Below are 14546 nucleotides of genomic sequence, written 5' to 3'. Positions count from 1 at the left end.
CCCAGGGGGGGCAGGCCCCGGTGTGGAGAGCCGTTCGTGGTGGGACTGGAGAGCAGGCAGAAGGGAGCTGCCTCTCACCTGCAGCATATCACATGTTCGTGGGGAACCTGGTGCTAAATCATTTGTAGACGACCTGATTCTTCTGGGTCAGGGTTTCATGCATAGCAGAGCAGCTACCTCACCGCAATCTTTTGGAAGTCAGCCCTTGACACAAGCTTTTGTCTTCCCAAGTGCAAAACCCCAACCTGAACACCACCCTCGGGAGTGGGGGTGGTGCTGCCACCACCCTCTATGCCTTGCCTTCTCCAACATCAGGCCCTGCCCCCTTTCCAGTACCAGGCTCAGGCTCTCACCAGACCCAGGCATCCACCTCCCTGTCTATCACTCCAAAGCTCCACCCCCTGCCAACACCAGGCCCCACCTCCTTCCAAGTTTTGGGGCTGGGGACATCCATCTCTACAGCCCAGCCCAGACCAATGAGCGAAGTGAACAAACAGGTAAGAGAGAGGGGCCAGGGTAACGCTGGGACTAGGGGGTCAGTACACACACCCACAGGAGGCCTCAAATGCCTCTACACAAACGCTCGTAGTATGGGTAACAAGCAGGAGGAACTCACCCTCCTGCTGGCTGACACCAGCCCGGACATAGTGGGGATCATGGAAATGTGGTGGGACAAAAAGCATGATTGGGCGGTCAATGTCAAGGGCTATAGGCTGTACAGGAGGGACAGGATAGGAAAGAGAGGTGGGGACGTGGCACTCTATATTAAGGAGGAATACACATCCTCATTAATTAGCAAGGAGTCAGGGGAGGGGCACTCTGAAGTGCTTTGGGTTAGAGTACAAGGCAGTCAAGGGGAAAGGGACTTAACGGTGGGAGTCTACTACAGACCTCCCAACCAGGGGGAAGAGCTAGACCAGGAATTCTTGGGTCAGCTCACAGAGGTAGTGAAGGCTAAGGATGTGGTAGTCATGGGGGACCTGAACTTCCCAGACATCTGCTGGGAAGAGCAGTCAGCCAGGTCTGACCGCTCACGTAGGTTCTTGGCCAGAGTGCAGGACCTCCATCTAACCCAGGAGGTGCGCAGCCCCACCAGGGGAGATGCCTTGTTGGACCTGGTGCTGGCCATGGATGATGACCTGGTGAGGGGGCTGCGGGTGCTCGACCACCTGGGCGACAGCGATCATCGCCTGCTGGGATTCACCATCCAGCGCAAGGTGGCAAAGGCCTGCAGTAAGGCAGCGGCCCTAGATTTTAGGAGGGCAAACTTCAACGAGCTAAGAAGGATAGTTGGAGAAGCGCTGAGATCCTGGAGGGGAGGGGAGCCAGGTGTCCAAGGAGAGTGGTCGCTCCTCAAGGAGACGATCCTCCAAGCCCAAAGGAAGGTAATCCCAACCCGGATCAAAGGGAGCAGGAGAGCACACAAGCCTCTGTGGCTCACCAAAAGCATCCGGGAATGTCTCCTTGCTAAGAAGGGGTCATCACCAGGGAGGACTATCCTGTAGTTGCTCAGGGATGTAGGGGGATAGTTAGAAAGGCCAAGGCAGAGATGGAACTGGGACTATCTTCCCAGATTAAGGACAATAAGAAGTCCTTTTTTAAATACATAGGGGGTAAAAAGAAGGTTCTGGGTAATGTGGGGCCCTTGCAGGATGAGTTGGGAAATTTGGTCGTCACACCAGACGACAAAGCTTACATGTTTAACGATTTCTTTGCCTCCATCTTCCTAAGTAGGGACCAGAACAGCCACCTCCCTGCTGGGCCCCCCTTGGGCCCCGGGGGAGGCACACCTGGGCCACGGGTTAGCGAGGATTTAGTTAGGGAGCTTCTGGAGGAGTTGGACGTATTCAAGTCAGCTGGTCCGGATGCTCTCCACCCTAGAGTTCTAAAGGAACTGGCCGAGGTCATTGCAAGTCCCCTGGCACGGCTGTACGAGCACTCGTGGTGCTCTGGTGAGGTACCGGAGGACTGGAAGAGGGCCAACGTGGTTCCCATCTTCAAAAAAGGCAGGAAGGAGGACCCGGGAAACTATAGGCCGGTTAGTCTTACCTGGATCCTAGGCAAGCTGTTTGAGAAAATTATGCTGGCACACATCCAGGAGGGGCCAGCAGGGGACTGCATGCTTAGGGGCAACCAACACGGGTTCATCAGTGACAGGTCCTGTCAGACCAACCTGGTGGCCTTTTACGATCAGATCACCAGATCATTGGACGCAGGGGTAGCAGTGAACATCGTCTTCCTGGACTTCCGGAAGGCTTTTGACACTGTCTCTCACCCCGTTCTCATTAAGAAACTGGGGGGCTGTGGTGTCGACACCCATAGAGTCAAATGGGTCGCCAACTGGCTGGAGGGCCATACCCAGAGGGTGGTAGTGGATGGGTCCTTCTCAACCTGGAGGGACCTGGGCAGTGGGGTCCCCCAGGGCTCGGTCCTCGGGCCCGCACTGTTCAACATCTTCATCGGTGATTTGAATGAGGGGGTAAAAAGCACCTGTTCAAATTTGCTGATAACACTAAGATGTGGGGGGACGTGGGCACATTGGAAGGATGCAACAGGCTACAATCAGACCTAGACAGGTTACAAGGGTGGGCGGACGAGAATAGGATGGGTTTCAACACAGACAAGTGCAAGGCGGTGCACCTGGGGAGGAACAACCGGCACCATACCTACAGGTTCGGGAACTCCCCACTTCTCAGCACAGAGGCGGAAAGGGACCTTGGGGTCATCATTGACTCCAAGATGAATATGGGCCGGCAGTGCGGGGATGCAGTCAGGAAGGCCAACCACACCTTGTCCTGCATCCACAGATGCATCTCGAGCAGGTCCAAGGAGGTGATCCTTCCCCTCTATGCGGCATTGGTCAGGCCGCAGCTGGAGTACTGCGTCCAGTTCTGGGCACCGCACTTCAGGAGGGACGTGGACAGCATGGAGAGGGTCCAGAGGAGGCCACTCATTTGATCAGGGGACAGCAGGGCAGGCCCTACAAGGAGAGGCGACGGGACCTGAACCTGTTCAGCCTCCACAAGAGAAGGCTGAGGGGGATCTAGTGGCCTGTTATAAACTAGTCAGGGGGACCAGCAGGCATTGGGGGAGTCCCTGTTCCCCCGAGCACCACCAGGAGTGACCAGGAATAATGGTCACAAGCTGGCAGAGGGTAGATTTAGGCTGGATATCAGGAGGCGCCACTTCACGGTCAGGGCGGGTAGGACCTGGAACCAACTTCCAAGAGAAGTGGTGCAGGCTCCTACCCTGGGGGTGTTTAAGAGGAGGTTAGATGAACACTTTGCTGGGGTCGTTTGACCCCAGTACTCTTTCCTGCCATGGCAGGGGGTCAGACTAGATGATCTGCTCAGGTCCCTTCCAACCCTGGAAACTATGAAACTATGAAACTATCTCCCTATCACCAGAAGCCCCACCCCTCAAACCCACTCCTGTCCCAGCTCCTGTTTCCTGGGGTGCTTTGGCCCAGTTATGCCCTCAGCTCTGGGGTGGTGCCTCTGGACACCAACCAAGTATAACGCAGCTCAGAGAGAGTGTCAGCTAGTCATGGGATGCAGCCAGCTCTGGGGTGGGAGCAGTTCAGAAAGCGCCAAGTGAAATGGTGCATTGAGGTTTTGGGGGGACTTACCTGGTGGCAAGATGCAGCCATGTCTGGGCTGAAGCCATGGGAGCAGTTGAGTGTACCATAGTGAGGGGGTGCCTGGCCTATCATGAAATCTCTAAGGCAAGTAAGGGGAATCCTTGGCCATCTCTTGTTGGTTGGGGGGCAGGGACAGGGGGCGCATGCCTGGGTTCTCTCAGCTCTGGGAGGGGAGTCAGGTTGCGGGGTGGGGTTAAAGCTGGGGACTGGGCTGAGAGCCCAAGTTCTCTCAGCTCGGTTGTAGTAAAATAAGTGAGTGAGAGCAGTGGGGTCTGAGAGCCCGGATACGTGGGTTCTCTAGGAGGGAAGTGGGGGAAAGAGCCAGGTCTGTACCTGCACTGCTGGGGCTGCAGTGGCCAACAGGCACCACTAGGGGGCACTAGACCCATCACAGTCCCACTGGGGGTGCTTCTCCCTTTCCCCTCCCTCCCCCTGCCCCCCACCTGGGGCTGCTGTGGCCTGGGGGGCACTAGGGGACACTGTGAGCCCAGACCCCTGTGTTCTCTGCAGCAATGGGAGGGGGTGGGGGGCTGTGGGAACTCAGATTTCTGGTTTCCCCCACAGTCTGACATGGGAGGGCAGACTGGGAATGAGAACAGGGTGGCCTGGGAACCTGGACACCTGGGTTTTCCCTCCATTCTGGGAGAGGAATTGGGGACAGAGGAGTCAGCCATGGCCAAGTGCGGCTGGCTCTGGGGCATCCCTCAGGCTGAGTTCTTCCTCCTTGGGCACAGGATCCCCTGGGTGCAGCCCTTGACCTCTGGCACCAGCTCCGGGAAACCCTCTGGGGTCTCGGGAGTCACTGGGGAGAGCCCCGGCAGCTGCCCCATGTGTGGGTATGCACGCAGAACCCAGGCATCTAGGACCCATGCACACACACGCACCCCCACACCCGCCCAGTTGGGGACTGGCCAACAATAACACAGCTGGTGCTAGGCAGTCAGCCTGTTGGGGAATGAAGCTCTGGGCAGAAACGCTGGGGACCGGAGCAGTGGAACATGTGGCGGGGGGGTGGGCAGGGGGGCAGTGTTGGATATCTGGGGAATGCAGCCAGCTCTGGGGAGGAAATGCTGGGTACCTGCCGAGTTTAACACAGCTTGATAGTCCACATCCAGGAGCCAGGGATCCAAGGGGCAAAGTGGGGCAGCAGACAAGGGCAGGAGCTGGGGCCTCGGTCCCCTGCAATAGGCACTGCTGGCAGGTCTGGAAGCCCCCCCGCCCCAGGCGCCGGGCAGGTCCCTGGAAGCAGGGGCCAAGGCTGGAGCTTAGGACCCTGAGGGGCTCAGCACCAGCCAAGACCATTGCCCCGCGCCTTGCCCAGGGTCTGCAGGGGAAGCTGGAGAAGGCTGCACCGAGCTGCGGTTCTGGCAGACCCCATGGTGGGTCTGGGCACATGTCTGTGTGTCCTATGCCCTGTACTGCCAGGGGAGACTCACCTGCAGGCCGTAACAGTGCCTAACGCTGTCTGTCCCCAGCAGCTGCAGGGTGACTGTCTCCCTGCTCCAGGTTGCAAATTGGCCCAGACAGTGAAGTTCATATCTGGGAGGTCCCACGCCAGATGGCCACTGGCCCTGGTCTGGGCGTCCGCACCTGCGTACCGGCCGTTCCCTGTCTGTGTCCTAGAGAACACCCCGGTTATCTCTTCCCCTCACCCTACTGGGAGGCTCCTCACTGGGATCTGCCGCTTCGACTTCCTCCAAAGGCTGTTTCGGAGACAGGCTTTGGGACCCACTTTGGCCACCCCACACCACAATGAACCCCTAGAAAGTGGCCTTTGGGTGTTGATTTTCATTCTGCTTTCCCAGCCTGCTGCTCCCGACTCCAATGCGTACCTATGGGGGACTGTCTGAGCTGCAGCATGTGTTGGTCATACCTCAGGCTCTGGCTGGGCCTGTAGCCTGCACCTCTCCGTGCAGTCTGAGACCCTAGAGCACGTCCCCTCCCCGTGGGGCATCAGTGGGCCCTGAGCCTGTCCCCCACCAAAACTGCCTGTACATCCTGGTCAGGAGGGGCGGAGCTAGGTTGTGTCACGGGCTGCTGAGCAGGGTCATAAGAGAGTAGTAACGGGAAGCCTAGTGTTACCTGAAGAGATGGAGGGGGGAGGGGAGGCAGCAAAAGGGGCTTCAGGAGAGACCCCAGACACCATCACTCCTGAGCAGAGACCTCTGACTCCATCACCCCGACACCGCCCGAGGCATCGAACAGCACCTGGTGCCGGGAGAGCAAGGGGGCCGTGCCTGTCAATGTCCTTCTGCTGCACAGGAGGGTTCATCTGCACTCAGGAGACCCCAGGCAGAGCCTGGGCTGCACTGCAGATGAAGGCAAAATCCCCCAGTCTGGACCAGTCTGAGCAGGGGGGAAATCCCTTCCTGCCCCCAGTGCAGTGTCAGTCTAAGCCTGAACGCAGGGGCAGGACCCTCCAGCCAGGACCCTGTGGGGGTGGTCCCAGCAGGAGCACTGGCCCAGCTCAGTCCCCAGCCCCAGCCCAGAGGAGATGGAAGAGAGATGGAGAGCCCTACAGAGCGCACAAAGCAAAAGACTATACCCCCTGCTCCTCATGCACTTGCCTGGCCTTGTGCAATGCCCAGCTGTGCTGCCTATTTCCTACCCAGTGTGAAAGGGGAAACACCCCATAAGACTTGCACTGTGCTGGGGATCTGCTCGTGTCCCTGGTGGCAGCTGTGTCCCTTGCTGCTCACCCACTTCTCAAACTGTTTTTTGGAAGCCAGCTGGGATTATAGATGGGGTCATGTCATATTTTGGCAAATACGGTAGTTAGGTGGTCACCACACAATTCCCTGAAGCATCACCAGTGCTCTAGGACCTCGCATGCCTGCTGCCACAGAGCTAGTGCCATCCTCCGTGCCAGCCCCAGCTCCCCCAGCTCTCAAGCTGGGGTTGGTTGCAGAGAGAGCCAGGGCCGGGTTCCCAGGGGCACAGACATGGTGATGGCCAGGGAGCACTGGCCATGAGCGGAGACCCTGGTGTCACCCACCCCAATGCCTCATGCTCCACCATGAACACTGAGAATGAGCTACCCCCCTGTTAGGGGGCGGGAGAAGCCTGCTGGGGGCCACGGGTATGGGGCAGGGTCAGCAACGGGGACATCAGCAGCACGTGCTCTGGGACTCTGGGGTGAGGCAGCCCAGGGCCTGGACTGTGGCCCCTCCCTCCCCAGGATTGCAGTGTTGGCCTCAACCTTTGCCCTGTTTTTGCACAATCCAGAGAATGAAAGGGAATGTGCAGGGCCCAGCGGATGCTGCTGGAGCAGAGGGAGCTGTGGATGGCGGGGCAATGGGGCTAGGGGCTCTCCTCCTCCTCCCTCTCCTCTTCCCTTCAGCTGGTGGTAAGTCTGGTCCCCCGCATCCCCCTGCCAAGGCTGGATGGGGCCCAAGCCCCTCCTAGACAGGGAGCAGAGTCCTGGCAGCACACGGGGCCATCCCAGCCCTGCACCCGGGTGCCGAGTCTGTGAGCGCGTGAGCAGGGAGGGGGTAGAGCCAGGGATGTGTGGAGGCACCACCCACAGTCCACTGGGACCCGGGAAAGGAACCCAAACAGTGGAGAGGAGACATCAGCTGGACTGGGCACACCAGCACGCCCATGCAGTGGGGACATTGAGGCACAGAGGAGAAGGGGGCTTGCCAGCAACCTCATGCCAGAGCTGGGGGTGGGACCCAGGCATCCAGAGATGTGAGTTTGCGGCTGGCTAGAGGCCAACCCCACTATACCACCTCCCTTGGCCCTTGCCTCTGCCCTCCCCCACCATGGCAGTGGTTTGAGGGAGGGGACAGAGCAACTGCACAGGGAAAGGGCAAGGAGGGGAGGGAGGTGCAAACCTCCCTCAGGGCTGGGGGCCATGTCCAGCTGAGGTGCAGGGCCAGCTGCTACTGCCCCATGCAAAGACATCCCAGCCACTTCCCACAGTGGGCTCTGGGGGCATGTGGGGAGCCCAGGGGCAGTGGGGGCTCTTGTAGGGGTGCCGCTGGCATCTGCTGCTCCTGTTCCCTGTAGGTGTCCAGCTGCAGGTGCGCGCGGCACACTCTTCCCAGGCTCTGCTGGGCGCTGGGGCCCAACTGCAATGCTTCTTCAATGTCGGGGGGCCGGTGGCCCTGAGCGCCCTGCGGGTGACCTGGTACCTCTGGGATGAGAGGATTGCACACTTTGCGGAAGGCAAGGGCCACGCTCAGCCCGGAGCCAGCCTGGTGGAGACAGCGCTGGAGAGTGGAAACGCCTCCCTGGTGCTGACCAGGGTGACACTGGCTGACGAGGGGCTGTACAAGTGTGTGGTGCGCTATGGGGAGCAGCAGCAGCAAGCCCAGACTACCCTCCGTGTGCTCGGTGAGGACCAGAGAGGGACTCCCATATCCCTGGGGTGGCCCTGGCTGCGCTGGGTGAAGGGAAACTGGAGGAAGCTGGTGCTGGGGTGCTGTGAGCCAGGGAGCGCAGGGCTGAAGGGGACATTGGGACTGTGCCCAATGCCACAGCCAGCCCTGGACTCCCAGACCACCCAAATCCCAGTACAGGAATGAGGCGGCACAACACGAGACTAGGAGGTCGTCAGTTTAGAGCAAAGGCAAGGCCTTTCTCTTCCACTCCCTTCCAGTTCTGGATCTGGCTGACGTGCCCTGCTCGGGGTGGGGGCGTTGTGCCAAGTGCCAGGGCCGGCTGCAGGCTCCCAACGTGACCCAGGCCTGTCACTCAGACCCCAGAGGCAGCGCAGGGTTTTTCTCTCTCTTCCAGCTGCTCCCAGCATCTCCATCCCCCAGCGCGTTGCTGTGGCTGATACCATCGTCTCCCTCCCATGTCACGTGTGGGGTTTCTACCCCAAGGAGGTGGACATCGCATGGCTGCGAGACGGGCGGGTCCTGAACAACACCACCCCTTCTCTCCCACAAAGAAACCCAGATGGGACCTTCAACTTCACCCTGACCTACACTTTCACTTCTGTCAGGAGCGACGCTGGCAGCATCTTCTCCTGTCGCGTCCAGCACCTGGCTCTGGAGCAGCCCCTGCGAGACGAGTTCCCCTTGGAAGTTGCAGGTCAGGATACAGGTGGGCCTGACAGTCAGCCCTGGGGGGCAAACGTAGGCAGATCTAGGATTTGGGAATGGGAGGGGAAGGGAGGAGTGGCTGGGTGCAGCTGGCATAGCGCATCCTCATGACAGACCCAACATGGCTTCTTCTCCAGTTAAAGAGAAATGAGAAGCTTTGCCAACATGCCGGGGGTAGTGCTATACTGATCCCTTTAAGAAAGAAGCAGAAATATATACATATAACTATTAGAATGTGCCCTCATTTGCTACAGGTTTTATCTGTTTTAAATAGCATAATAAACTAGGCCAAAAATAGGCAAGGTTATTGTATTATGAGTGCTGTCATCATTATAGATGAATTTATGTCCCAAATTCAAATTCATAAAGGAAAATATAGCCTTCTGGAGGGCCTTGTCAGTGCCTCCAGTACGTCACTGGCAGTTACTTCTACCCCTGAATTACTGCACCTGAGATAAGGCTGTAGCTAGAGTTAAAAGCTGTCTGCAGGGCTGTAAGACAGAGCAGAGAAGTGGTCTGGAGTGCCTGGCAGGCTGCGGCGCTGTAGAAGAAAGGGGAGCTGGAACAGGGGCACACTGAGACCATTAAAAAGGAGAGAGGGTTGTTAACATGCGCAAAGTGGAGAGAGATTAGCAGGAATCAGGGAGATGACAAGGAGCCACGATGGCAATGGACTGTCTCAGCACTGCCTGGATGGAAATGGCGCTGCCCCTCCCAGGCCATTAGGCCTAAGGTTTGGGGGAGGAGGGTTGAAAGCAGGGTGTGACTGCACCCCTGTCTGCCCCCCGCCTCCCATTCAGCCCTGCTGAGTGGAGCCTGGTGGGGCTGTGATTTTCCTTCCTATTCAGTCCAAGAGGCCGGCACAGATCACACTGGCACCATCATCGGAGTCTCCCTGGGGATCGCTGTGTCAGTGGCAGCTGCTGCAATGGCCATTTACTGCTGGAGTAAGTGGCAGGACGGTAACGGGGACAAGGCTGGGGGTTGTAGGGAGAGGGAAAAAGCAGCGGGCGTGGGAACCCCTCTGCAGAGCGCGGTCCCCATCCCTGCACCGTTCCGCTCTGCAGCTCTTGGCCCCCCACGCCCTTCAACCCAACTGACCTAGCTGTTGCTCTGACCCCAGGCAGGAAAGCCCGCTACTTGGTCTCCGAGGTGCAGGGGCCAGCGCAGTACCTGCTGGGGAAGGAGGTGACACTGCGCTGCTGCATGGAGGGGATGTTTCCTAAGGACATGGCTGTGACATGGGAACTGATGCATGGGGAGGTCGGGATGGCGACCGGGAAGGATGGAGCTGGGGAGGGCCCAGAGCACCGGCCGCTGTTGCACCCTCCCCCCGAGTGCTGGAGAACAACAGTGGACAGATCCAGGACCTGCCTCGTGGCCTCGCTGATCTTCACCCCCACAAAGCAGGACGATGGGGTGCGCGTCAGGTGCGTCTTCCAGCACGAGGCCAGACAGATCCGGGAGCAGCGCGAGACCCAGGAGATACGGGTGTGCGGTGAGTGGCCAGGCCTGCAGAGAGACCCAGGACTGGAGCAACCTCCGTGGCCTGGGCATTACCTTCACGGAGGCTTGGGAGGGTGGGTGGATGCACCTGCCGGGCGTGGGCGCAGGCGCCCCTGGGCCCTTTGCCAGGGGATGGGTTCAGAGGGGGCAGCAGCTGCTCTGCCTGATCTCTGTCCTGGGGGAGCTGCGAAGGATCCCATGCAAGAGCCAGGGTGCCCTGCCCCACAGTCCCCTCGGCTCCTCTGCGTGTGGCAGGGAGACTGTGGAGTCGCCCCTCACGGGCCAGGGGTTGTGCCCTGCCCTCCGTGCTCACGGCTACTCCAGCAGCGTCCAGTCTCCTTGGGATCATGCCTAGAGCGGCTCTGAGCACACAGAGCATCACCAGGGACCCCCGAGGGGCTGGGTGCAGGCTGCGTGGGACTCCCCCGTCCCCCTCGTGGGCCAGCTGATGTGGGAAGGGCCCGGGGGGGCAGGGGGACGACTGTCGAGGTAGAGATCTCCCCACTCCTTTTCCTGGCCGTGGCTCCAGTGCCCAGAGGGATGTGCGGGGCTAGAAATAACCTCACGGGGATCCCGTATGAAACCAGAGCATGGCAGGGATCTTCCCGTGCCCAGAGCTCCTCCCAGCCCGGGCTCTCACTACCTCTCCGGCTGCGTCCCCAGCCCGGCCAAGGCTGTCCAAGATCCGCGTGCTGCCGGACTGGGACCCCCCAGGGGAGGTGCCGTTCAGTGTCCGGATCCAGAACTTCTACCCCCGTGACATCCACCGCGTGGAGTGGAGCTGCGACGGGAAAGTCTGGGAGAGGGCTGCACCGAGCGAGGTCGAGGACAACGCAGATGGCACCTTCACAGCGACGAGCGTCTGGAGAGTGCCCAGCCGGAGCCTGACACAGCCGGAGCCCCGAGTCCAAGTGTCTGTGCAGCACGGTCCCGGGGACACCCCTGTTGCGGGAGAGCTCAGCTTGAGGGATGCCGGTGAGTGATGGCTCCCCTGGGCTCAGGAGCGGGGATCATAATCTCCCTGACCTACCAGGCCACTGACAGGGGGACAAGCTGTGGGGTCCTCTGGTCCCCATCTCACTGCCCAGCTGGAGATGCTGATGGCTCAGGGTGCAAGGGGGGAGATTTCAGGGGGTCCCAGCCCCATTGCGGGGGGTCAGTCTCTCTCTCCCATCTCTCCCCAGCTCCCCGAACAAAACCTCTCATTGTCTCTGGGTGTTTCTTTCCCAGGTCTCCTGTGGCCCCCAGAACTGTCACAAATCTCCGTGCACCGTGCACTGACCTTTGGTGGGACTGAAGTCACCATGAGCTGCCTCATCACGGGGTATTTCCCGGGGGAGCTGAGCTTGGCCTGGCTCAGGAGGGGTGTAAGAGGTGCTGGCGCTGTGGCCCTGCAGGACTCATCTGAGTACAGCATTGACCCTGGTGAAGCCGTGCTAGCGCGGGACGGGAGGAGGTTCCAGCGGGAGACGAGACTCCGCTTCAAGTCCACCCTACTCGGTGACCTGGGTGCAGAGTACGTCTGCCGGGTGGGACATGTCGCCCTGGAGACCCCCATCGAGAGTCGTTGCACGTGCAGTCTGGCAGGTCAGTCCCACTGCGTCCAGCGGGTTGCAGCCCAATGTGAACAGCGATGCCAGCGCTGGGGCTCCCGTGCGCTCCGCGTCCAACACCGCACAGGGAACAGTCCCTGACAAGCGCCGTCCCCCCCACTCGCTCCTCAGCTCCCATGGGCTGGGGCTGCATCCCAGAGGCCGCGGGCTCCAGAGCCAGTGCGGAGCCCGTGTCAGGACCACGGGAGCCCTTGCCCCAGCCCTAGGTTCGTGCCTCAGCAGGACCCGCGAGCTGGAGCTGGCCCAGGTGCTGCAGGCTGCGGCCTGGGGGTCGTGGGGTGTGAGCAGCCTGCTCCAGCCCCCAGCTCTGCCCTCAGACCTCTCTGCCCTGGGAGGGTCTCCTCACTGCCCTTCTCTGCCCATAGCATCCCCCAGCGTCCCCTGAGACTCAGGCCAACCGCTCACCACGGAAGCCGGGACCTTGTCACCCTTCCCCGAGCACCATGGCAGGGAACATGACCCCAGGGGCTGAGGGTGATCAGGCTCAGGAGGGACAGGACATGCCCATGCTGTTCCCTTGCAGGCGGCTACCAAGCACAGAATCCAGCCCAGAGCTCCCCGCAGCTCCCCACACAAGATGAGACTCCTCTTCCGCATCATGGGGCAAGTGGCATCCATGTGGAGGGTACACCTCCCCCTAAAGACCCTCCTAGCAGCACAGAACGAGGATCTGCAATGACAGCTGAGCCTGAGCTGTGCACTTAAGGACTGTGCCTCTCACCGAGTGAGCAATTTTCCCCATTAGTCCACAACCAGCGCCGGACTCGGCACAACCCAGCGCAGCAATAATTCACCCCACCAGCCCGTGGGCATGTCCACAGCACAGCATCACAGAGGGGCCCCAGGACACAACATGGGCTGCGCCAGGCCTCGGTCCCTAGATGCGTCTCCTGGGCCAGCCAAAATGTTCCCCCAGGATCCATGCCGCAGGGCTGGGGCCGAGGGAGACGTCCTAGTACAGAGCGTGAAAGGAAATACAGCTCCATCTGTAACAGGGACAGGTGGGACATTTTGGAGGGAGGTGCTGACTGCCATCAATGAATCCAGCCCAGCCTTCATGATGTCACATGCAGCAGACCAATGAAAGCCTGGGACAGCATGGGTCACGCTTCCCATTGGGGCTGAGGAGGAAGAGGAAGAAGAGGTCGTTCACAAGATGACAGCAAGCAACAAATGACCATTTTTCCCCTTGGTAAAGTCTTTTATCTGAAGGCAGCCATGAAATACCTCCCCCCCGCCCCACAGACACAGACACACTCTGATCACTTCCCTAAGGACAGAGCCACAGCTCTAAGTCCGGGGGAGACCAAATGCATACCCTGCTCTTTCTGTGTGCTCTATTTGGCTTCTGTACCAGGCAGCTGCAGTGCATATCTCATCCCGCTCATAAGTGGAATAAAACCTGTCTTACTGATGCCGTGTTAAAATCCAACTAGTAGCCTGATAGGAGGGTGCAGCCCTTGATCTGACCCTTTTGCTCCTAGTTTTGTCCTTTCCTCTAAATGTCACAAGGGCCCAAACAGTTTCCAGCAGGATGGGAAAGGATGCACTTGTGAGAGATGGAGACCACTCACAGGCTTGGTCCTGCCACCCTGGCTCTGAGCCTGCCCAAAGGGCCCCATTGCAACGAGGCCACCTGAGATCATCTGCAGGTAGAAACTCCCCTGTTGGGGTCTAAGTAATTAACAGCACGCAGCAGGTCTCTTAGATGAGGTAAGTTGCATTGCTTGTAATGCATTATCTTTAACTCGTCCAGGTTTTGGAGCATCAGTCAATACCTGCAGCATTCAAGAGCGAGTTTGCACAGCAAAGACTGCTGAAGTGATGCTCAGAGGGAATGGGTCTGCGTTACAGGGTGGGGTGTCAGCCGCTGCGAGAACGGACCAAGTGTGTTATACTGGGGAGGGAGCACAGAGCCGGGGGACAGGAAGGGACCTGCAAACCAGCCCAGGCACGTCCATCATCTAAGCCCCAAGTAACACGACATGGTCACCATACCCCATCATGGGAGAGCAACACCTGTGTCTTGCTGTTGATTTAAGCTTGAGAAATCAGCCCGTAACCCTACCCCCAGCCCAGCCCCTGCTGCCTCCGCCAGAGACAGCAAACCCACCCCAGGACACCCCCAGTGACCCCAGAGCAAACTTCTTCTCTTCTGTCACCCTCAGAAGCAATCTTTTGTCCCCTCAAACCCCTGAAAGCGCTAGACCCCCACTTGCATGTCGTCATGCACCAGCCTAAATTCTCCTCATGGCCCATTTCACCTGCAGGACCCCCACAGTACCCCATAACCTCCCCCCACCCTCCCCGACCAGCTCACCACCAGGACCTGTCATGCTGCTGTACTCTGTCCCTCAAATCCCACCTGGCTCTGTGGGTGCCCCCAGACCCTACAACCCCCCAAACACCTCACTTCCATCATATCCCAGCCACACTAGACCCCATAATCCTCCTCACCACCTCACACCCTGTAGCTCCCTGACACCACCCATACCCCAGACCCCCTGGGCTCCCTCAGACCTCTGAGCCTCCACTGCTCTCACATCGCCCATGCCCCAATGTCCCACACACATCCCTGGCTCTACCCCCTCCCTGCTCACGAGCCCCTCAGGCAGAGACAAGGGCTTTTGGGTCCCTTGCGAACCCTTGGCCCTACTCCACATGGGGGAAAGTGCCACCCCTCTGCCCCCAAACCACACACAGGGGAAGCGTGGGGAAGGAGCAGTGCTTACATTG

At 59.4% G+C, this 14546-nt stretch overlaps 1 protein-coding gene across 1 annotated transcript; it reads left to right on the top strand.

Moving 5' to 3' along the window:
* The first annotated feature begins 7143 nt into the window (after positions 1-7143).
* Positions 7144-14052, top strand: LOC149861571 (uncharacterized). The gene is made up of 8 exons (XM_090053773.1): positions 7144-7330; positions 7652-7978; positions 8381-8680; positions 9540-9638; positions 9815-10189; positions 10861-11172; positions 11428-11784; positions 12334-14052. Exons 1-8 carry the CDS (start codon positions 7144-7146, stop codon positions 12513-12515), a joined length of 2139 nt encoding a protein of 712 aa, XP_089909899.1. The 3' UTR covers positions 12516-14052.
* The last annotated feature ends 494 nt before the right edge of the window (positions 14053-14546 follow it).

The sequence above is a fragment of the Crocodylus siamensis genome, chromosome 6 (assembly GCF_052110815.1).
Source record: "Crocodylus siamensis isolate JL-2025a chromosome 6, ASM5211081v1, whole genome shotgun sequence".
Taxonomy (NCBI): Eukaryota; Metazoa; Chordata; order Crocodylia; family Crocodylidae; genus Crocodylus; species Crocodylus siamensis.
The sequence above is the reverse complement of the archived record's forward strand: the minus strand, read 5'-3'. Positions and strand labels throughout refer to the sequence as shown.